Source organism: Chiloscyllium punctatum, chromosome 1, assembly GCF_047496795.1.
Source record: "Chiloscyllium punctatum isolate Juve2018m chromosome 1, sChiPun1.3, whole genome shotgun sequence".
NCBI lineage: Eukaryota > Metazoa > Chordata > Chondrichthyes > Orectolobiformes > Hemiscylliidae > Chiloscyllium > Chiloscyllium punctatum.
The window spans coordinates 169,205,880-169,230,352 of record NC_092739.1 but is presented as its reverse complement, the minus strand read 5'-3'; the positions used below and the strand labels follow the sequence as shown (position 1 = coordinate 169,230,352).

The following is a 24,473-nucleotide window of genomic DNA, read 5'->3' as shown; positions in this document are numbered from 1 at the left end:
TGCTAAGAATCCTGTCTTTAATCCTGTATTCAGCATTCAAATTCGACCTTCCAAAATTCGACCTTCCTTTGCATTTATCCAGGTTGAACTCCATCTGCCACTTCTCAGCCCAGCTCTGAATCCTGTCAATGACTTATTGTAACCTGTAACTACCCTCAACACTAACTACAACACCATGTGTCATCGGCAAACTGACTAACCCACCCTTCCATTTCTTCATCCAAGTCATTTATAAAATCTACAAAGAGCAGAGGCCCAAGAACAGATCCCTGTGGGATACCACTGGTCACCGACCTCCAAGCGGAATACTTTCCATCCACTACCACTTGCTGTCTTCTTTTGGCCAGCCAATTCTGTATCCAGACAGCCAGATTTCCCTGTATCCCACACCTCCTAACTTTCTGAATGGACTTAACATGGGCTCACATGCCTTACTGAAATTCATATCCACCACATCCACTTCTCGACCTTTGTCAATTTGTCTCGTCACCTCCTTAAAGAACTTAATAAGATTTGTGAGGCATGACCTGCCCCTCACAAAGCCATGCTGACTATCTTTAATCAAACTATGTTTTTCTGAATAGTCATAAATCCTATCTCTCAGAGTCCTTTCTAGTACTTTGCTGACCACAGACGTAAGACTGACTGGTCTGTAATTCCCGGGGATTTCCCTCTTCCCTTTCTTGAACAGAGGAACAACATTCGCCTCCCTCCAATCATCCGGTACTACTCCCATGGAGAGTGAGGTTGCAAAGATCATTGTCAGAGGCCCAGCAATCTCATTCCTCACTTCCCGCAGTAACCTTGGATATCTCTGGTCTGGCCCTGGGGACTTATCTATCTTGATGCTTCCCAGAATTTCCAGCACATCCACTTCCTCAATATGGATCTTTTCAAGCCCATTAACCCAGTCCACAGTGTTCTCACTATCAACAAGGTCCCTCTCTCCAGTGAATGCTGAAGCTAAAAACTCATTTAGGGCCTTCCCTACCTCTTCAGACTCCAGTCACAGGTTCTCTCCACTATCCCTGATCAACCCAACACTCTCTCTGATCATTCTCTTATTCCTCACATACACGTAGAACACCTTTGGGTTTTCCCTAATCCTTCCCACCAAGGCTTTCTCATGCCCCCTCCTAACTCTCCTCAGTCCATTTTTGAGTTCTTTCCGAGCTACCCTAAAGCTGTGCCAGATCCTTGCTTCCTCAGCCTTAAGTAAGCTTCTTTCTTCCTCTTGACAAGAAGCTCCTCTGCTCCTGTCATCCAAGGCTCCTTCACCTTCCCATTCCTTGCCTGACTCAGAGGGACAAAGTTATCCAACACTCCCAACAAGTGCTCCTTAAACAGCCTCCGCGTTTTTGTTGTGCATTTCCCCGGGGGGCAGGGAATGGAATGGTTACCTCACAATCTGTGGACAAGCATTCAAAATGTCATCACATTCCAAGGAATGGGCCTTGTGCTAGAAACTGGGACTAGTATAGATGGGCTGAAGGGACTGGCTGTTAATGCTGACCTGTGCAGAGAGTGTGTGATGAGAAAGAGTCCATTTTCACTGGGACAGAGTGTAACAGAATGACTGAGTCAGTATTTACCTGTCAATGCGACAAGGCCACACAAACACAGACGGTCTGCAAATGCTATCAGTTCCATTGTATCCACGTGGTGATTCAATCCCAGCTGGCCAGTGTATAGGAAATCCAGAACTGCTTGCAGGCAGCTACTGCTGCAATCAGGAACTGGGACCTGACACAGTCGATAAGCAATCATCATTATCCCTGGCAACAAAGACACTCTGCTCCATAATAAACAGCAGTATGACAGCACACACCACGACAGTCACACCTCCTTCACACAGTCATCTACTCCTAACCCAGGTAGAGCTGGTGAGACACAGACTCTCCCCAAACCCCCTCACCATCCTGATTTGAAAATATATCTCCATTCATTCACTGTCACCTGATCTACCCTCCCTCAAGGCACTGTGGGTCTACCGCAGTCCATATGCTCTGAGTTGACCCACAATGTCCTGTGGGAGTGAATTCCAGGATTATGACCCAGTGATCGTGAAAGAACGGCGATATATTTCCAAGTCAGGATGGTGAGGGGCTTGGAGGGGAACTTGCAGGGGGGTAGTATTCCCATTTTCTTTCTAGATGGAAGTGGCTGTGGGTTTGGCAGGTGCTGCCTGAGGATAACCTCTCCAGTCTCCTCTCTAACAGCTGTACTGGTTTGGATACTGTTGGGTGAGTTGGGGAGGACAGCTTCTCAGGGGAAAATAAACCTTTGGCCCCACAACTGGCTCTGAATTTGGCAAAGTCCAAGTGAATGAGAGTGATAGGGGACTCTCTTGTCAGGGGCACAGACCAGCATTTCAGCAGCTGTGAGTGAGTGTGCCACCTCCCCTGGACCAGGATCAAGGATGTCTCAGAGTGTTGCAGCCAGTATTTTGGGACCAATGACACAAGAAGAGAAAGGGATGAGGTGCTGAAAAGTGAATATAAGGAATTAGGCAGGAGGTTAAAAAATCAGGACCTTGATGGTACAAAACTCTGGATTACTGTCGAGCCACCTGCTAGTGAGAGGAGGATCAGTACCGAGGAGCTGGTGACGTGGACAGGGAGTCACACTTTTGCATCATTGGAATCTCTTCTGGGAGAAATGAGGACTGTAGATACTGGAGATCAGAGTTGAGAGTGTGTTGCTGGAAAACACAGCAGGTCAGGGATCATCCGAGGAGCAGGAGAATCGACGTCTTGGGCATGATTCCTGATGAAGGATTTCTGCCCAAAATGTTGATTCCCCTGCTCCTCGGATGCTGCCTGACCTCTTCTGGGGCAAAGAGACAGGTGGTACCTGAACTGGAGGGGGGACTGATATTGTGGTGGGGAGATTAGCTAGAGCTATTCGGGATGGAACTCTAAACAATAGTGAGACAAGACAGAAGGACGAGGCTACTATAGAAGTTAGAGAGAGTGACATTTTTGATCTCAGCAGTACTTAGAGATGAGATTCCTGAGGGTTCGTTCACTGACTCTATCTGAGTAGAGCTGAGATACTTTGGTAGCATTGTACAACAGGTTACGCAGCATCCCAGGAGCAGGAGAGAACCTGTTTCAGATTAGGACCTTTATCAGGTGATCTCTCCTTCTCCTCGGATGCTGCCTGACCTACTGTACGTTTTCCAGTGCTATACTTTATTGAATCTGCAGGGGGTGGTGTTCCAGCATCTGCAGCCCTCACTTTCTCCAGCATTGTACAATACTCAGCGGGAGATTGAGGAGCAAATATCTAGTGAGATCGCGGATAGCTGCAAGAATAACAGGGTTATAATAGGAATGGATTTTAACTTGTTAAGGCCTTGGATGGAGAGAAGTTTGTCAAGTGTGTTCAGGAAGAATTTCTCATGCAGAATGTCGATGACCCGACCAGAGAAGGGGCAAAACTTGACCTCCTGCTGACAAACAAGGACTGACAAGTGATGGAAGTGTGAGTGGGGGAGCACGATAGGACCAGTGACCACAATTTCATTAGTTTTAAAATAGTTATGGGAAAGGATAGATTTGGTCCACAAGTTAAATTTCTAAATTGGGGCAAGGCTAATTTTGATGGTCTTAGACAAGAACATTCAAAAGTGGATTGGGGAAGGCTGTTTGCAGGCAAAGGGGTGTCTGGTAAGTGGGAGGCTTTCAAAAGTGAGTTAATGAAGGTTCAGGGCCAGCGTCAGAATGGTAACGCTGGTAGGAGTAGGGAAATCTGGATGACGGGAGTTGTTGAGGCCCTAGTCAAGAAAAAGGAGGCACGACATGTATAGACAGCTGGGATCGAATGAACTCCTTGAGGAGTATAGAGGGTGTCAGAGTACACAGAAATCAGGTGGGCTAAAAAAGGACATGAGATGGCTTTATGAGGTGGAAAAGCACAGTGAGTCCGAGGAACAGGAGAGTCGACATTTCAAGCATAAGCCCTTCATCGGGAAAGAGCCGAGGGGGCTGGGAGATAAATGAAAGGGAAATGAGGCAGGGGGGGAAGGTAGCTGGGAATGTGATAGGCAGGTGGAGGTGGGGGGTGAAGGTGATAGCTCAGAGTACAGGGTAGAGCAGATAAATGAGAAGGATGATAGACAGGTAGGACAGCTGAAGAGGGCAGTGCTGAGTTGGAAGGTTGGATCTGGGATAAGGTGGGGGGAGGGGAGATGAGGAAACTGGTGAAATCCACATTGATCCCGTGTGGTTGGAGGGTCCCAAGGTGGAAGATGAGGCGTTCCTCCTCCAAGCGTCGGGTGTCTTGGAGTAGGCCCAGGACCTGCATGTCCTTGGCAGAGTTGGGGGTGGAGGGGGAGGAAGTTAAAGTGTTCAGCCACGGGGCAGTGGGGTTATTTAGGTGTGTCCCAGAAATGTTCTCTGAAATGTTTGGCAATTAGCATCCTGTCTCCCCAGTGTAGAGGGGACCACGTTGACAGCAAGAGACACAGTAGATGACGTGTGTAGAGGTACAGGTAAATCTCTGTCAGATATGGAAGGGTCCTTTGGGGTCTTGGATGGAGGTGGGGGGAAGGAGGTGTGGGCACAGGTTTTGCACATCTTGCAGTGGCAGAGGAAGATGTCAGGAGGGGAGGGTAGGTCAGTTGGGGGTGTGGAACTAACAAGGGAGTCGCGGAGGGAATCGTCTCTGCGGAATGCAGTTGGGGTGGGGAGGAGAATATATTCCTGGTGTGGGGCCTAACTGTTGGTGGCAGAAATGACAGTGGATGATGCAATCTATCCAGATGTTGGTGGGGTGGAAGGTGAGGAGTAGAGAGATTCTGTCTTTGTTACGATTGGAGGGGTGGGGCTCAAGGGTGGAAGTGCGGGAAATGGAAGAGATGTGCTGGAGAACATCGCCGTTCACATGGGAGGGGAAATTGTGACCTTTGAAGAAGGAGACTAACTGAGATGTTCTGTGGTGGAACTGGTCCTCCTGGGAGCAGATATGGCGGAGGCGGAGGAATTGGGAATATAGGATAGTGTTTTCACAGGAGTCAGGGTGGGAGGAGGTGTAATCCAGGTAGCTGTGGGGAGTCTGTGGGTTTGGAGTAGATGTCCATGTTTAGTCAGTCGCTGGTAAAGGAGAAGGAGAGGTCCAGGAAGGGGAGGGAGGTGTCAGAGATGGTCCAGGTAAATTTAAGGTCAGGGTGGAATGTGTTGGTGAAGTTGATGAATTGCTCAACCTCCTCGCGGGAGCACGAGGTGGCACCAATGCAGTCATCAATGTAGCGGAGGAAGAGGTGGGGAGTGGTGCCGGTGTAATTACGGAAGATCAACTGTTCTACGTAGCCAACAAAGAGACAGGCATAGCTGGGGCCCATACGGGTGCCCATGGCTACCCCTTTGGTCTGGAGGAAGTGGGAGGATTCAAAGGAGAAATTGTTAAGGGTGAGGACCAGTTCGGCCAAACGAATGAGAGTGTCGGTGGAAGGGTACTGTTGGGGACGTCTGGAGAGGAAAAAACGGAGGGCTTGGAGGCCCTGGTCATGGCGGATGGAGGTGTAGAGGGATTGGATATCCATGGTGAAGATTGGGGGCCCGGAGAAACGAAGGTTATGGAGGAGGTGGAGGGTGTGAGTGGTGTCTCGAACGTATGTGAGGGGTTCCAGGACTGGGGGGGATAGGACGGTGTCAGGATATGCAGAAATAAGTTCAGTGGGGCAGAAGTAGACTGAGACAGTGGGTTGGCCAGGGTGTTCAGCTTTGTGAAGTTTGGGTAGGAGGTCGAACTGGGTGGTGTTAGAGGCTGTTGGTGGATCCCCTGAGGTGATGAGCTTGTGCACAGTCTGGGAGATGATGGTTTGGTGATGGGAGGTGAGGTTGTGATCAAAGGGGCAGTAGGAAGAGGTGTCTGTGATTTGGCGCCTGGCTTCAGCGGTGTAGAGGTCAGTGCTCCAAACTACCATTGGGCCTCCTTTATCCGCGGGTTTGATGGTGAGGTTGGGGTTGGAGCAGTGGGGGTGGAGGGTTGCGAGGGTGAGAGGGAGGGTGGACAGTTTGAGGCCGTCAATGTCATGGTGGCAGTGAGAAATGAAGAGGTTGAGGTCTGGTAAACTCATTGGGGTGTAGAAGGATGAGAGGTGACCTCACTGAAATATGCAGGATTCTGAAGGGGCTTGACAGGGATATCCCCTCGAACACACTGACATCATCATCCCCGGAAAAAGACTCTGTCTACCCTTTCTAATCCTCTGATCATCTTGTATGTCTCTATCAGATTCCCACTGAACGTTCTTCTCTCCAATGAGAACAGACCCAAGTCTCTCAGCCTTTCCTCATAAGACCTTCTCTCCAGACCTGGCAACATCATAGGACATAGAAAAATACACCGCAGTACAGGCCCTTCGGCCCTTGATGTTGCGCCGATCCAAGCCCACCTAACCTACACTACCCTCCATATGCCTATCCAATGCCCGTTTAAATGCCCATAAAGAGGGAGAGTCCACCACTGCTATTGGCAGGGCATTCCATGAACTCACAACTCACTGAGTAAAGAACCTACCCCTAACATCTGTCCTATATCTACCCCCCCTTAATTTAAAGCTATGCCCCTTCGTAATAGCTGACTCCATATGTGGAAAAAGGTTCTCACTGTCAACCCTATCTAAACCCCTAATCATCTTGTACACCTCTATCAAGTCACCCCTAAACCTTCTTTTCTCCAATGAAAACAGCCCCAAGTGCCTCAGCCTTTCCTCATAGGATCTTCCTACCATACCAGGCAACATCCTGGTAAACTTCCTCTGCACCCGTTCCAGTGCCTCCACATCCTTCCTATAGTATGGCGACCAAAACTGCACACAATACTCCAGATGCGGCCGCACCAGAGTCTTATACAACTGCAGCATGACCTCAGGACTCCGGAACTCAATTCCTTTACCAATAAAAGCCAGTACGCCATATGCCTTCTTCACTGCACTATTTACCTGGGTGGCAACTTTCAGAGATCTGTGTACATGGACACCAAGATCCCTCTGCTCATCCACACTACCAAGTATCCGACCATTAGCCCAGTACCCCATCTTTTTGTTACTCTTACCAAAGTGAATCACCTTACACTTACCCACATTGAACTCCATTTGCCACCCAGCTCTGCAGCTTATCTATATCCCGCTGTAACCTGACACATCCTTCCTCACTGTCAACAACTCCACCGACTTTCGTATCATCCGCAAACTTGCTCACCCAACCTTCTAGCCCATCCTCCAGGTCATTTATAAAAATGACAAACAGCAATGGTCCCAAAACAGATCCTTGCGGAACACCGCTAGTAACTGCACTCCAAGATGAACCTTTACCATCAACTACTACCCTCTGTCTCCTTCCAGAGAGCCAATTCCTAATCCAAACCTCCAACTCACCCTCAATGCCATACCTCCGTATTTTTTGCATTAGCCAGCCATGGGGGACCTTATCAAACGCCTTACTAAAATCCATATACACCACATCTACCGCTTTACCCTCGTCCACTTCCTTGGTCACCTTCTCAAAGAATTCAATAAGGTTTGTGAGGCACGATCTGCCCTTCACAAAACCATGCTGACTATCCTTGATCACATTATTCCTATCCAGATGTTCATAAATACTATCCCTTACAATTCTCTCTAAGACTTTGCTCACAACAGAAGTGAGATTCACCGGCCTATAGTTACTAGGGTTATCCCTACTCCCCTTCTTGAACAAGGGAACCACATTTGCTGTCCTCCAGTCTTCTGGCACTATTCCTGTAGACAACGACGACATAAAAATCAAGGCCAATGGCTCTGCAATCTCCTCCCTTGCTTCCCAGAGAATCCTAGGATAAATGCCATCAGGCCCAGGGGACTTATCTATTTTCACCCTTTCCAGAATTTCCAACACCTCTTCCCTACATACCTCAAAGCCATCCATTCTAATTACTTGTGACTCAGTATTCACATTGGCAACAATGTCCTGTTCCTGAGTGAATACTGATGAAAAGTATTCATTCAGCGCCTCCCCAATCTCTTCAGCCTCCACACGCAACTTCCCACTACTGTCCTTGACTGGACCTATTCCTACCCTCGTCATTCTTTTTTTCCTGACGTACCTCTAGAAAGCCTTTGGGTTTTCCCTAATCCTACCAACTAAGGACCTTTCATGTCCCCTCCTTGCTGCTCTTAGCTCTCTCTTTAGATCCTTCCTGGCTACCTTATAACTCTCAATCGCCCCAATTGAACCTTCACGCCTTATCTTTACATAGGCCGCCCTCTTCCCTTTAACAAGGGATTCCAATTCCTTATTAAACCACGGCTCCCTCACACGACCCTTTCCTCCCTGCCTGACAGGTACAGATTTATCAAGGACACTCAATAGTAGCTCCTTGAACAAGCTCCATATATCAATTGCGCCCTTGCCTTGAAGCCTACTTTTCCAAGGCACACATCCTAAGTTGTGCCTCACCGCATCATAACTATCAAGGACTCTCCCCGTGTCTGCGTGGTTTCCTCTGGGTCCTCCGGTTTCCTCCCACAGTCCAAAAATGTGCAGGTTGGGTGAATTGGCCATGCTAAATTACCCGTAGTGTTAGATGAAGGGGTAAATGTAGGGGAATGGGTCTGTGTGGGTTGCGCTTCAGAGGGTCGGTGTGGACTTGTTGGGCCGAAGGGCCTGTTTCCACACTGTAAGTAATCTAATTTATCCATCTTCACACATTCTAATATATCCAACACCTCCTCTACTGTGATATGGACTGTCCCCAAGATATCATCACTAACCTTTCTAAATGTCCAAGTCTTCATGTCCTTCTCCACCATAAACACAGGGGAGTAATATTCAATGAGGTCCTCACCCATTTCCTACGTTCTACATATACATGCCCACTTTGATCCTTGAGAGGTCGACAGTGTAAAAACAGGCCCTTCAGCCCAACACTGGCCCTCCAAAGGGTAACCCACCTACTGCTCTACATTTACCCCTGACTAATGCACCTAACCTACACATCCCTGAACACATTGGGCAACTTAGCATGGCCAATTCACTTGACCTGCATATCTCTGGACTGTGGGAGGAAACTGGAGCACCCGGAGGAAACCCACGCAGACACGGGGAGAATGTGCAAACTCCACACAGACAGTCGCCCAAGGCTAGAATCGAACCTGGGTCCCTGGTGCTGTGAGGCAGCAGTGCTAACCACTGAGCCACTATGCCGCCAGATTCCTATTCTCTCTCTAGATATATTTTGTCATTTAACATACAAAAAGAATCTCTTTGGATTGACCTCATCTTCTCAGCCAAGGCCCCCCTTTGTGCCTTCCTGTTTTAGAACATAGAACATAGAACAATACAGCACAGAACAGGCCCTTCGGCCCACGATGTTGTGCCGAACTTCTAACCTAGATTAAGCACCCATCCATGTACCTATCCAAATGCCGCTTAAAGGTCGCCAATGATTCTGACTCTGCCACTCCCACGGGCAGCGCATTCCATGCCCCCACCACTCTCTGGGTAAAGAACCCACCCCTGACATCTCCCCTATACCTTCCACCCTTCACCTTAAATTTATGTCCCCTTGTAACACTCTGTTGTACCCGGGGAAAAAGTTTCTGACTGTCTACTCTATCTATTCCTCTGATCATCTTATAAACCTCGATCAAGTCACCCCTCATCCTTCGCCGTTCCAACGAGAAAAGGCCGAGAACTCTCAACCTATCCTCGTACGACCTATTCTCCATTCCAGGCAACATCCTGGTAAATCTTCTCTGCACCCTCTCCAAAGCTTCCACATCTTTCCTAAAGTGAGGCGACCAGAACTGCACACAGTACTCCAAATGTGGCCTAACCAAAGTCCTGTACAGCTGCAACATCACCTCACGACTCTTGAATTCAATCCCTCTGCTAATGAACGATAATACTCCATAGGCCTTCTTACAAACTCTATCCACCTGAGTGGCAACCTTCAAAGATCTATGTACATAGACCCCAAGATCCTTCTGTTCCTCCACCTGACTAAGAACCCTACCGTTAACCCTGTATTCCGCATTCTTATTTGTTCTTCCAAAATGGACAACCTCACACTTGGCAGGGTTGAACTCCATCTGCCACTCCTCAGCCCAGCTCTGCATCATATCTAAGTCCCTCTGCAAACGACAAATGCCCTCCTCACTGTCCACAACTCCACCTATCTTCGTATCATCTGCAAATTTACTGACCCACCCTTCGACTCCCTCATCTAAGTCATTAATAAAAATTACAAACAGCAGAGGACCCAGAACTGATCCCTGCGGAACTCCACTTGTAACTGGACTCCATGCTGAATATTTACCATCTACCACCACTCTCTGACTTCGACCGGTTAGCCAGTTTTCTATCCAATTGGCCAAATTTCCCTCTATCCCATGCCTCCTGACTTTCCGCATAAGCCTACCATGGGGAACCTTATCAAATGCCTTACTAAAATCCATGTACACTACATCCACTGCTCTACCCTCATCCACATGCTTGGTCACCTCCTCGAAGAATTCAATAAGACTTGTAAGGCAAGGCCTACCCTTCACAAATCCGTGCTGGCTGTCCCTAATCAAGCAGTGTCTTTCCAGATACTCATAAATCCTATCCCTCAGTACCCTTTCCATTACTTTGCCTACCACAGAAGTAAGACTAACTGGCCTGTAATTCCCAGGGTTATCCCTATTCCCTATTTTGAACAGGGGCACAACATTCGCTACTCTCCAGTCCCCTGGTACCACCCCCGTTGCCAGTGAAGACGAGAAGATCATTGCCAACGGTACTGCAATTTCCTCTCTTGCTTCCCACATAATCCTAGGATATATCCCGTCAGGCCCGGGGGACTTGTCTATCCTCAAGTTGTTCAAAATGTCCAACACATCTTCCTTCCTAACAGGCATCTCTTCTAGCTTAACAGTCCGTTTCACACTCTCCTCTTCAACAATATGGTCCCTCTCGTTCGTAAATACTGAAGAGAAGTACTTGTTCAAGACCTCTCCTATCTCTTCCGACTCAATACACAGTCTCCCACTACTGTCCTTGATCGGACCTACCCTCGTTCTCGTCATTCTCAAGTTTCTCACATACGCATAAAATGCCTTGGGGTTATCCTTGATCCTATCCGCCAAGGATTTTTCATGCCCTCTCTTAGCTCTCCTAATCCCTTTCTTCAGGTCCCTTCTGGCTATCCTGTATCCCTCCACTGCTCTGTCTGAACCCTGTTTCCTCAACCTTATGTAAGCCTCCTTCTTCCTCTTTACTAGACATTCAACCTCCCTCGTCAACCAAGGCTCCCTCACACGACCATTTCTTTCCTGCCTGATCGGTACATACATATCAAGGACACGTCGTATCTGCTCCTTGAAAAAGTTCCACATTTCCACCACATCCTTCCTTGACAGCCTATGCTCCCAACGTATGCTCCTCAAATCCTGTCTTACAGCATCGTAATTTCCCTTCCCCCAATTGTAAAATCTACCTTGTTGTGCGCACCTATCTCTCTCCATAACCAAGGTGAAAGTCACAGAATTGTGGTCACCATCACCAAAATGTTCACCCACTAACAAGCCCATCACTTGTCCCGGTTCATTACCGAGTACCAAATCCAATATGGCCTCCCCTCTGGTTGGACCATCTACATACTGAGTTAGAAAAGCTTCCTGGACACACTGCACAAACACTGCCCCATCCAATCTACTTGATCTAAAGAGCTTCCAATCAATATTTGGGAAGTTGAAGTCGCCCATGACTACGACCCTGTGGCTTCTGCACCTTTCCAAAATCTGTTTCCCAATCTGTTTCTCCACATCTCTGCTGCTATTGGGGGGCCTATAGTAAACACCCAACAAGGTGACTGCACCTTTCCTATTTCTGACTTCAGCCCATACTACCTCCAAAGGCAGATCCCCCTCAAACTTCCTTTCTGCAGCCGTTATACCATTTCTAATTAGCAATGCCACCCCCCCTCCTTTTTTACCACCCTCCCTAATCTTACTGAAACATCTGTAACCAGGAACCTCCAACAGCCATTCCTGTCCCTCATCTATCCACGTTTCCGTGATGGCCACAACATCGTAGTCCCAGGTACCGATCCACGCCTTAAGTTCACCCACCTTATTTCTGATACTCCTTCAGTAAACTCCTGTATTCCCTGTAAAGCTCCAGGTACTCCTATGATCCCAGCTGCCTGTACCTGAGACATGACCTCCTTTTTTCTGATCAAAGCCTCAATATCCCTTGTCATCCAGGGTTCCCTGTTCCTGCCAACCTCGTCCTTCACCCTCACAGGAACATTGAGATCTTGAACGCTAGCTATCGCTTAAAGAGCTTTTAATGATATTGATTGAGTGGGGTTTATGCCAAGTCATGAGGTTTATTTGGACTTTCAGAAGGCTCTCAGACAAAGTCCCACATAAGATTAAAAGGGAAAAATTAAAATGTTTGGAACTGGGGATAGGATATTTAACTGGACTGAAAACTGGTTGGTGGATACACAATGTAGACACAGAGAGAGAAAGACACAGACACATGGAGAACAAGTCCGAGATAGAGAGAGAGATATGTACAGAAACTCACAGAGAGTAAGACAAAGAAAGAGAGAGCCAGGGACAGTGAGTCACAGGGTCAGAAAGAGAGAGAGCAAGACACACACAGGTAAAGGGAGAACAAGTGTGTGAGACAGAGAGAGAGAGAGAGATACAGAGACCCACAAAAAGTGAGACAAAGACAGAGAGTTACATGAACACAAAGAGGGTTACAGATAGAGACACACTCAGGCATGTGAGACAGCAAGTGTGAGGCAGAGAGAGGGTGAAAGACAGAGAAAAATCACAGAAATACCGAAAGGCAGATATACAGGGAGAGTGAAAGCGAGACAGGGAGGCAGACAGAGTAAGTGACAGAGTGACATGGAAAGAGAGAGATAAAAGACAGTGAGAGTCAGAGACACAGAACAAGAGAGAGCAGAATGCCCCAGTCTCTTCATTAATACATAAAGTGAACAGCTGCAGCCCCAACACTGAACCCTGAGGGACACACTTGTCACCGGCTGCCATTCCAAAAAAGAACGTTTTATCTCAAAAGGTTAATACAACATCGAGGGCTGAAGGGCCTGTACTGTGCTGTAAGGTGCTATGATCTGTGTACCCCCACCTTCTCAATGGGGCAACTGGGGATGTGAAATACTCACTGGGTCTGTATTCACTGTGTCTGTACTTTCTGGGTCTGTACTCTCTGGGCCTGTACACACTGGGCCTGTACTCACTGGGTCTGTACTCACTGGGCCTGTACTCTCTGGGTCTGTACTCTCTGGGTCTGTACTCACTGGGCCTGTACTCACTGGGCCTGTACTCACTGGGTCTGTACTCACTGGGCCTGTACTCTCTGGGTCTGTACTCACTGGGCCTGTACTCACTGGGTCTGTACTCTCTGGGCCTGTACACACTGGGCCTGTACTCACTGGGTCTGTACTCACTGGGCCTGTACTCTCTGGGTCTGTACTCTCTGGGTCTGTACTCACTGGGCCTGTACTCACTGGGCCTGTACTCACTGGGTCTGTACTCACTGGGCCTGTACTCTCTGGGTCTGTACTCACTGGGCCTGTACTCTCTGGGTCTGTACTCTCTGGGCCTGTACTCACTGGGCCTGTACTCACTGGGCCTGTACTCACTGGGCCTGTATTCACTGGGTCTGTACTCTCTGGGTCTGTACTCACTGGGCCTGTACTCACTGGGTCTGTACTCTCTGGGCCTGTACTCACTGGGCCTGTACTCACTGGGTCTGTACTCTCTGGGCCTGTACTCACTGGGCCTGTACTCACTGGGTCTGTACTCTCTGGGCCTGTACTCACTGGGCCTGTACTCACTGGGTCTGTACTCTCTGGGTCTGTACTCATTGGACAAGTACTCTCTGGGCCTGTACTCACTGGGTCTGTACTCTCTGGGTCTGTCCTCACTGGGCCTGTACTCACTGGGTCTGTATTCTCTGGGCCTGTACTCACTGGGTCTGTACTCACTGGGCCTCTACTCACTGGGTCTGTACTCACAGGGTCTGTACTCACTGGGCCTGTACTCACTGGGCCTGTACTCACTGGGCCTGTACTCTCTGGGTCTGTACTCTCTGGGCCTGTACTCTCTGGGTCTGTACTCTCTGGGCCTGTACTCACTGGGTCTGTACTCTCTGGGCCTGTACTCTCTGGGTCTGTACTCACTGGGTCTGTACTCACTGGGTCTGTACTCTCTGGGCCTGTACTCACTGGGTCTGTACTGTCTGGGCCTGTACTCTCTGGGTCTGTACTCACTGGGCCTGTACTCACTGGGTCTGTACTCTATGGTTCTGTACTCTCTGGGTCTGTACTCACTGGGTCTGTACTCTCTGGGCCTGTACTCACTGGGCCTGTACTCACTGGGTCTGTACTCACTGGGCCTCTACTCACTGGGCCTGTACACACTGGGTCTGTACTCACTGGGCCTCTGCTCACTGGGCCTGTACACACTGGGTCTGTACTCACTGGGTCTGTACTCTCTGGGTCTGTACTCACTGGGCCTGTACTCACTGGGTCTGTACTCACTGGGCCTCTACTCACTGGGCCTGTACACACTGGGTCTGTACTCACTGGGCCTGTACACACTGGGTCTGTACTCTCTGGGTCTGTACTCACTGGGTCTGTACACACTGGGTCGGTACTCTCTGGGTCGGTACTCTCTGGGACTGTACTCTCTGGGTCTGTACTCTCTGGGCCTGTACTCACTGGGTCTGTACTCTCTGGGTCTGTACTCTCTGGGCCTGTACTCACTGGGCCTGTACTCACTGGGCCTGTACTCTCTGGGCCTGTACTCACTGGGTCTGTACTCTCTGGGCCTGTACTCTCTGGGTCTATACTCTCTGGGCCTGTACTCACTGGGTCTGTATTCACAGGGTCTGTACTCACTGGGTCTGTACTCACTGGGCCTGTACTCTCTGGGTCTGTACTCTCTGGGTCTGTACTCACTGGGCCTGTACTCTCTGGGTCTGTACTCTCTGGGCCTGTACGCTCTGGGCCTGTACTCACTGGGTCTGTATTCACATGGGTCTGTACTCTCTGGGCCTGTACTCACTGGGTCTGTATTCACTGGGTCTGTACTCACTGGGCTTGTACTCACTGGGCCTGTACTCTCTGGGTCTGTACTCACTGGGCCTGTACTCACTGGGCCTGTATTCACTGGGTCTGTACTCTCTTGGCCTGTACTCACTGGGTCTGTATTCACTGGGTCTGTACTCTCTGGGTCTGTACTCACTGGGTCTGTACTCTCTGGGCCTGTACTCACTGGGTCTGTACTCTCTGGGCCTGTACTCACTGGGCCTGTACTCTCTGGGCCTGTACTCACTGGGTCTGTATTCACTGGGTCTGTACTCACTGGGCTTGTACTCACTGGGCCTGTACTCTCTGGGTCTGTACTCTCTGGGTCTGTACTCACTGGGTCTGTACTCTCTGGGTCTGTACTCACTGGGTCTGTACACACTGGGTCGGTACTCTCTGGGTCGGTACTCTCTGGGACTGTACTCTCTGGGTCTGTACTCTCTGGGTCTGTACTCTCTGGGCCTGTACTCTCTGGGCCTGTACTCACTGGGTCTGTACTCTCTGGGCCTGTACTCTCTGGGTCTATACTCTCTGGGCCTGTACTCACTGGGTCTGTATTCACAGGGTCTGTACTCACTGGGTCGGTACTCTCTGGGTCTGTACTCTCTGGGCCTGTACTCACTGGGTCTGTACTCTCTGGGTCTGTACTCTCTGGGCCTGTACTCTCTGGGCCTGTACTCACTGGGTCTGTACTCTCTGGGCCTGTACTCTCTGGGTCTATACTCTCTGGGCCTGTACTCACTGGGTCTGTATTCACAGGGTCTGTACTCACTGGGTCTGTACTCACTGGGCCTGTACTCTCTGGGTCTGTACTCTCTGGGTCTGTACTCACTGGGCCTGTACTCTCTGGGTCTGTACTCTCTGGGCCTGTACGCTCTGGGCCTGTACTCACTGGGTCTGTATTCACATGGGTCTGTACTCTCTGGGCCTGTACTCACTGGGTCTGTATTCACTGGGTCTGTACTCACTGGGCTTGTACTCACTGGGCCTGTACTCTCTGGGTCTGTACTCACTGGGCCTGTACTCACTGGGCCTGTATTCACTGGGTCTGTACTCTCTTGGCCTGTACTCACTGGGTCTGTATTCACTGGGTCTGTACTCTCTGGGTCTGTACTCACTGGGTCTGTACTCTCTGGGCCTGTACTCACTGGGTCTGTACTCTCTGGGCCTGTACTCACTGGGCCTGTACTCTCTGGGCCTGTACTCACTGGGTCTGTACTCTCTGCGTCTGTACTCTCTGGGCCTGTACTCTCTGGGCCTGTACTCTCTGGGTCTGTACTCTCTGGGTCTGTACTCACTGGGTCTGTACTCTCTGGGTCTGTACTCACTGGGTCTGTACTCTCTGGGTCTGTACTCACTGGGCCTGTACTCTCTGGGCCTGTACTCTCTGGGTCTGTACTCTCTGGGTCTGTACTCACTGGGTCTGTACTCTCTGGGTCTGTACTCACTGGGTCTGTACTCTCTGGGTCTGTACTCACTGGGCCTGTACTCTCTGGGTCTGTACTCTCTGGGTCTGTACTCTCTGGGCCTGTACTCAGTGGGCCTGTACTCTCTGGGTCTGTACTCACTGGGTCTGTAGTCACTGGGTCTGTACTCAGTGGGCCTGTACTCACTGGGTCTGTACTCACTGGGTCTGTAGTCACTGGGCCTGTACACACTGGGTCTGTACTCTCTGGGCCTGTACTCTCTGGGCCTGTACTCTCTGTGTCTGTACTCACTGGGTCTGTACTCTCTGGGCCTGTACTCTCTGGGCCTGTACTCACTGGGTCTGTACTCTCTGGGTCTGTACTCTCTGGGCCTGTACTCTCTGGGCCTGTACTCTCTGGGCCTGTACTCTCTGGGTCTGTACTCTCTGGGTCTGTACTCACTGGGTCTGTACTCTCTGGGTCTGTACTCTCTGGGTCTGTACTCACTGGGTCTGTACTCACTGGGTCTGTACTCTCTGGGTCTGTACTCACTGGGCCTGTACGCTCTGGGTCTGTACTCTCTGGGTCTGTACTCACTGGGCCTGTACTCTCTGGGTCTGTACTCTCTGGGTCTGTACTCTCTGGGCCTGTACTCAGTGGGCCTGTACTCTCTGGGTCTGTACTCACTGGGTCTGTAGTCACTGGGTCTGTACTCAGTGGGCCTGTACTCACTGGGTCTGTACTCACTGGGTCTGTAGTCACTGGGCCTGTACACACTGGGTCTGTACTCTCTGGGCCTGTACTCTCTGGGCCTGTACTCTCTGTGTCTGTACTCACTGGGTCTGTACTCTCTGGGCCTGTACTCTCTGGGCCTGTACTCACTGGGTCTGTACTCTCTGGGTCTGTACTCTCTGGGCCTGTACTCTCTGGGCCTGTACTCACTGGGTCTGTAGTCACTGGGTCTGTACTAATTGGGCCTGTACTCACTGGGTCTGTACTCTCTGGGCTTGTACTCACTGGGCCTGTACTCTCTGGGTCTGTACTCTCTGGGTCTGTACTCTCTGGGCCTGTACTCACTGGGTCTGTACTCATTGGACCTGTACTCACTGGGTCTGTACTCTCTGGGTCTGTACTCTCTGGGCCAGTACTCTCTGGGTCTGTAATCACTGGGTTTGTACTCTCTGCGTCTGTACTCACTGGGCCTGTACTCACTGGGTCTGTACTGTCTGGGTCTGTACTCTCTGGGTCTGTACTCACTGGGCCTGTACTCACTGGGTCTGTACTCACTGGGCCTGTACTCTCTGAGTCTGTACTCTCTGGGCCTGTACTCTCTGGGCCTGTACTCTCTGGGCCTGTACTCTCTGGGTCTGTACTCTCTGGGTCTGTACTCTCTGGGCCTGTACTCACTGGGTCTTTACTCACTGGGCCTGTACTCTCTGGGTCTGTACTCTCTGGGCCTGTACTCTCTGGGTCTGTACTCACTGGGTCTGTACTCATTGGGTCTGTACTCACTGGGCCTGTACTCACTGGGCCTGTACTCATTGTGCCTGTACTCACTGGGTCTGTACTCACTGGGTGTGTACTCACTGGGTCTGTACTCACTGGGTCTGTACTCACTGGGTCTGTACTCACTGGGCCTGTACTCACTGGGCCTGTACTCTCTGGAATAAAGAAGAATGGGAGGTGACCTAATTAGAAGAATCTTAGAAGACCTCACAGGGCAACTGCAGTGTGGTTGCTTCCCCCATTGTGGGAGTGTCTTGCACTGGAGTGCTCAATCTCAGAAGAAGGTGCCATCCATTTAAGACAGTGGTGAGGAGAAATCTCTTGTCTCAGCGGGGAGTGACTGTGTGGAATCCTTTACCACCGAGGACTCTTGAGGCTAGCTGAGGTTTTTAGTCAGGAAGGGAATCAAGGCGTATTGGCAAAGGGTAGGAAAGTGGAGTGGAGAATGACCAAATCAGCCACAATTGTTTTGAATGGTGGAACAGAACGATGGGCCAAATGGCCGAACTCTGTTTTTACATGTTATGGTCTCATGGTATTCCCTATTCAATCTTTGACCCCTTCCAATTTTTCTCATAATATCTCAATTGCTTTTACCCATCTTCTTTTCTCTTATCTGCTCTTGACCTTCCTTACTCCAATAGGATCTCTCCCACAGACTGTCTCAATCACAGTCTCTTGGGCTGTCTGGGTTACTGCCTTCCCCCTTCTACCCCCCCCCCTCCCCCCAGTCTCATTTCTCATTGTGTCTTCTCTTCATGTTGTTCATCCTTCTCCCTACCTTTCAGCAAGCTCGAGGTCATTGCACCCACCAGATCCACAAGGGACTTGGTGTCAGGCGCCTGTCAAACACACCGCAGAATATTCGGACAGGAAGTGTCCTATCCAAGTGCAGACTGTGACCCAGTGGGTGGTGCTGTCGCTGCATCCACCCTGGCAGGATGACGTTCTCACCTTATCGATGTAACTTTCCAGGAATGAACCACGAAACATTGCAGCCATCCAATCACAGCTCGACATTAGTAAGGGTTTGTGGGCAGGGATGAGGACGTTCTCCACTTCAAAGACAACATCTGCAATAACATAACATCTGTAAATATCACCTGTACCACACCAATATCAACATCTGTAAATATCACCTGTACCACACCGATATCAACATCTGTAAATATCACCTGTACCACACCAATATCAACATCTGTAAATATCACCTGTACCACACCGATATCAACATCTGTAAATATCACCTGTACCACACCGATAACAACATCTGTAAATATCACCTGTACCACACCGATAACACCATCTGTTAATACCGCCTGTACCACACCGATATCAACATCTGTAAATATCACCTGTACCACACCGATACCAACATCTGCAAACATCGCCTGTACCACACTGATATCAACATCTGTAAATATCACCTGTACCACACAGACACCAACATCTGTAAATATCACCTGTACCACACTGATTTTAACATGTGTAAATATCGCATGTAGCACACCGATACCAACATCTGTAAACATCACCTGTACCACACTGATATTAACATCTGTAAGTATCACCTGTAGCACACCTATAACAACATCTGTAAATATCACCTGTACCACACCAATAACATCTGTAAATATCGCCTGTACCACACCGATAATAACATCTGTAAGTATCACCTGTACCACACCGATAACACCATCTGTAAATATCACCTGTACCACACCGATATCAACATATGTAAATATCACCTGTATCACACTGATATTAATAACTGTAAATATCGCCTGTAACACATCGATAAAAACATCTGTAAATATCGCCTTTAACACACCGAAAACAAAATCTGTAAATATTGCCTGTAACATACCGATAACAACATCTGTAAATTTCACCTGTACTACACTGATATTAACATCTGTAAATATCACCTGTACTACATTGATATTAACATCTGTAAATATCGCCTGTAACACAACAATAACAACATCTGTAAATATCACCTGTACCAAACAGATAACATCTGTAAATATCGACGGTAACACACCGATAACAACATCTGTAAATATCATCTGTACTACACCGATAACAACATTTGTAAATATCACCTGTACTACATTGATATTAACATCAGTAAATATCGCCTGTAACACAACAATAACAATATCTGTAAATATCGACTGTAACACACCGATAACAACATCTATAAATATCACCTGTACCACACCCATAACAACATCTGTAAATATCACCTGTACTACATTGATATTAACATCTGTAAATATTGCCTGTACCACACCGATAACAACATCTGTATCACCTGTACCACACCAATAACAACATCTGTTAATATCACCTGTGCCACACCGATAACAACATCTGTAAATATCACCTGTACCACACCGATAACAACATCTGTAAATATCGACTGTAAAACACCGACAACAACATCTGTAAATATCATCTGTGCCACACCGATAACAACATCTGTAAATATCAGCTGTACTACATTGATATTAACATCTGCACTTATCGCCTGCAAAACACCGATATCAACATCTGTAAATATCGCAAGTACCACACCGATATCAACATCTGTAAATATCACCTGTACCACACTGATATTAACATCTGTAAGTATCACCTGTAGCACACCGATAACAATATCTATAAATATCACCTGTACCACACCAATAACATCTGTAAATATCACCTGTACCACAGGATATCAACATCTGGAAGAATCACCTGTACCACACCGATATCAACATCTATAAATATCACCTGTACCACACTGATAGCAACATATGTAAATATAACCTGTACCACACCAATATCAACATCTGTAAATATCACCTGTACCACACCGATATCAACATCTGTAAATATCACCTGTACCACACCGATAACAACATCTGTAAATATCACCTGTAGCACACCTATAACAACATCTGTAAATATCGCCTGTACCACACCAATAACATCTGTAAATATCACCTGTACCACAGGATATCAACATCTGGAAGAATCACCTGTACCACACCGATATCAACATCTATAAATATCACCTGTACCACACTGGTATCAACATATGTAAATATAACCTGTACCACACTGATAACAACATCTGTACATATAACCTTTACCACACCGATATCAACATCTGTAAATATCACCTGTATCACACTGATATTAACAACTGTAAATATCGCCTGTAACACATCGATAAAAACATCTGTAAATATCGCCTTTAACACACCGAAAACAACATCTGTAAATATTGCCTGTAACACACCGATATCAACATCTGTAAATTTCACCTGTAACACACCGATATCAACATCTGTAAATTTCACCTGTAACACACCGAAAACAACATCTGTAAATATTGCCTGTAACACACCGATATCAACATTTGTAAATTTCACCTGTAACACACCGATAACAACATCTGTAAATATCACCTGTACTACACTGATAACAACATCTGTAAATATCGCCTGTAACACACCGATATTCTGTATCGGTAAACATCTGTAAACATCGCATTTAACAGACCGATAACAATATCTGTAAATATCACCTGTACCATACCGATAACAACATCTGTAAATATCGCCTGTACTACATTGATATTAACATCCGTAAATATCGACTGTAACACACCGATAACAACATCTGTAAATATCATCTGTACTACATTGATATTAACATCTGTAATTATCGCCTGTAACACAACAATAACAATATCTGTAAATATCGACTGTAACACACCGATAACAACATCTGTAAATATCACCTGTACCAAACAGATAACAACATTTGTAAATATCACCTGTCCCACACCGATGACATCTGTAAATATCGACTGTAACACACCGATAACAACATCTGTAAATATCATCTGTACTACACCGATAACAACATCTGTAAATATCGCCTGTACTACATTGATATTAACATCTGTAAATATTGCCTGTACCACACCGATAACAACATGTGTAAATATCACCTGTACCACACCGATAACATCTGTAAATATCGCCTGTACCACACCGATATCAACATCTGCAAATATCGCCTGCAAAACACCGATATCAACATCTGTAAATTTCACCTGTACCACGCCGATATCAACATCTGTAAATATCCCCTGTACCACACCGATAACAACATCTGTAAATATCGCCTCTACCACACCGATATCAACATCTGTAAATATCACCTGTATCACACTGATATCAACATCTGTAAATATCGCCCGTAACACACCGATAACAATATCTGTAAATATCACCTGTACCACACCGATAACACCACCTGTAAATATCACCTGTACCACACCGATAACAATATCTGTAATCATCGCCTGTAACACACCGATAACGATATCTGTAAATATTGCCTGTACCACACCGATATCAACATCTGTAAATATCACCTGTACCATACCGACAATAACATCCGTAAATATCACCTGTACCACACTGATATGAACATCTGTAAATTTCACAAGTAACACACTAATAACATCTGTAAGTATTGCCTGTAACACACCGATGACAACATCTGTAAATATCGCCTGTACCACACCGATATCAACATCCGTAAATATCACCTGTACCACACTGATATGAACATCTGTAAATTTCACAAGTAACACACCAATAACATCTGTAAGTATTGCCTGTAACACACCGATGACAACATCTGTAAATATCGCCTGTACCACACCGATATCAACATCCGTAAATATCGACTGTAACTCACCGATAACAACATCTGCAAGTTTCACCTGTAGCACACCAATAACGACATGTGTAAATATCGCCTGTACCACACCGATAATAACATCCATAAATATCGTCCATACCACACCGATATTAACAACTGTAAATATCGCCTGGAACGCATCGATATAAATACCTGTAAATATCGCCTTTAACACACCGATAACAATATCTGTAAATATCGCCTGTAACACACCGATAATAACATCTGTAAATATCGCCTGTAACACACCAATATAAACATCTGTAAATTTCACCTGTAACACACCGATAACAACATCTGTAAATATCACTTGTCCTACACCGATAACATCTGTAAATATTGCCTGTAACACACTGATAACAATATCGGTAAACATCGCCTGTAACACACCGATAACAATATCTGCAAATATCACCTGTACCACACCGATAACAATATCTGTAAACATCGCCTGTACCACACCCATAACAACATCTGTAAATATCACCTGTACCACACTGATATTAATATCTGTAAATATCGCCTGTAACACACTGATAACAACATCTATAAATATCACCTGTACCACACCGATAACGATATCTGTAAATATCGCCTGTACCACACCGATATCAACATCCGTAAATATCGACTGTAACTCACTGATAACAACATCTGCAAGTTTCACCTGTACCACACCAATAACGACATGTGTAAATATCGCCTGTACCACACCGATAATAACATCCATAAATATCGTCCATACCACACCGATATTAACAACTGTAAATATCGTCTGGAACGCATCGATATAAATACCTGTAAATATCGCCTTTAACACACCGATAACAATATCTGTAAATATCGCCTGTAACACACCGATAATAACATCTGTAAATATCGCCTGTAACACACCAATATAAACATCTGTAAATTTCACCTGTAACACACCGATAACAACATCTGTAAATATCACTTGTCCTACACCGATAACAATATCGGTAAACATCGCCTGTAACACACCGATAACAATATCTGCAAATATCACCTGTACCACACCGATAACAATATCTGTAAACATCGCCTGTACCACACCCATAACAACATCTGTAAATATCACCTGTACCACACTGATATTAATATCTGTAAATATCGCCTGTAACACACTGATAACAACATCTGTAAATATCACCTGTACCACACCGATAACGATATCTGTAAATATCGCCTGTAACACACTGATAACAACATCTGTAAATATCACCTGTACCACACCGATAACAACATCTGTAAATATCGCCTGTAACACACCGATAACAACATCTGCAAATATCACCTGTACCACACTGATATTAATATCTGTAAATATCGCCTTTACCACACCGATAACAATATCTGTAAATATCGCCTGTAACACACCAATATCAACATCTGTAAATTTCACCTGTAACACTCCGATAACAACATCTGTAAATATCACCTGTACTACAACAATAACATCTGTAAATACTGCCTGTAACACACCGATAACAATATCTGTAAATATCGCCTGTACTACACCGATAATAACATCTGTAAATATCGCCCGTACTACACCGATAACAACATCTGTAAATATCACCTGTACCACACTGATATTAATATCTGTAAATATCGCCTGTAACACACCGATAACGATATCTGTAAATATCGCCTATAACACACCGA

The 24,473-nt window shown here is 47.0% G+C and overlaps 1 protein-coding gene across 12 annotated transcripts in view; it reads right to left on the bottom strand.

The window, feature by feature from the left end:
• The window catches only part of LOC140481781 (rho-related BTB domain-containing protein 1-like), a 742,286-nt gene that overhangs the window by 37,100 nt on the left and 680,713 nt on the right, over positions 1-24,473 (bottom strand). For all 12 annotated transcript variants that reach the window (XM_072578316.1, XM_072578319.1, XM_072578321.1 and 9 more), the window contains 2 exons: positions 18,972-19,090; positions 1,593-1,743 (listed from right to left, as the gene is read on the bottom strand). In XM_072578316.1, the coding sequence (XP_072434417.1) occupies positions 1,593-1,743; positions 18,972-19,090 (270 nt within the window). The remainder of the gene's footprint in view (positions 1-1,592; positions 1,744-18,971; positions 19,091-24,473) is intronic.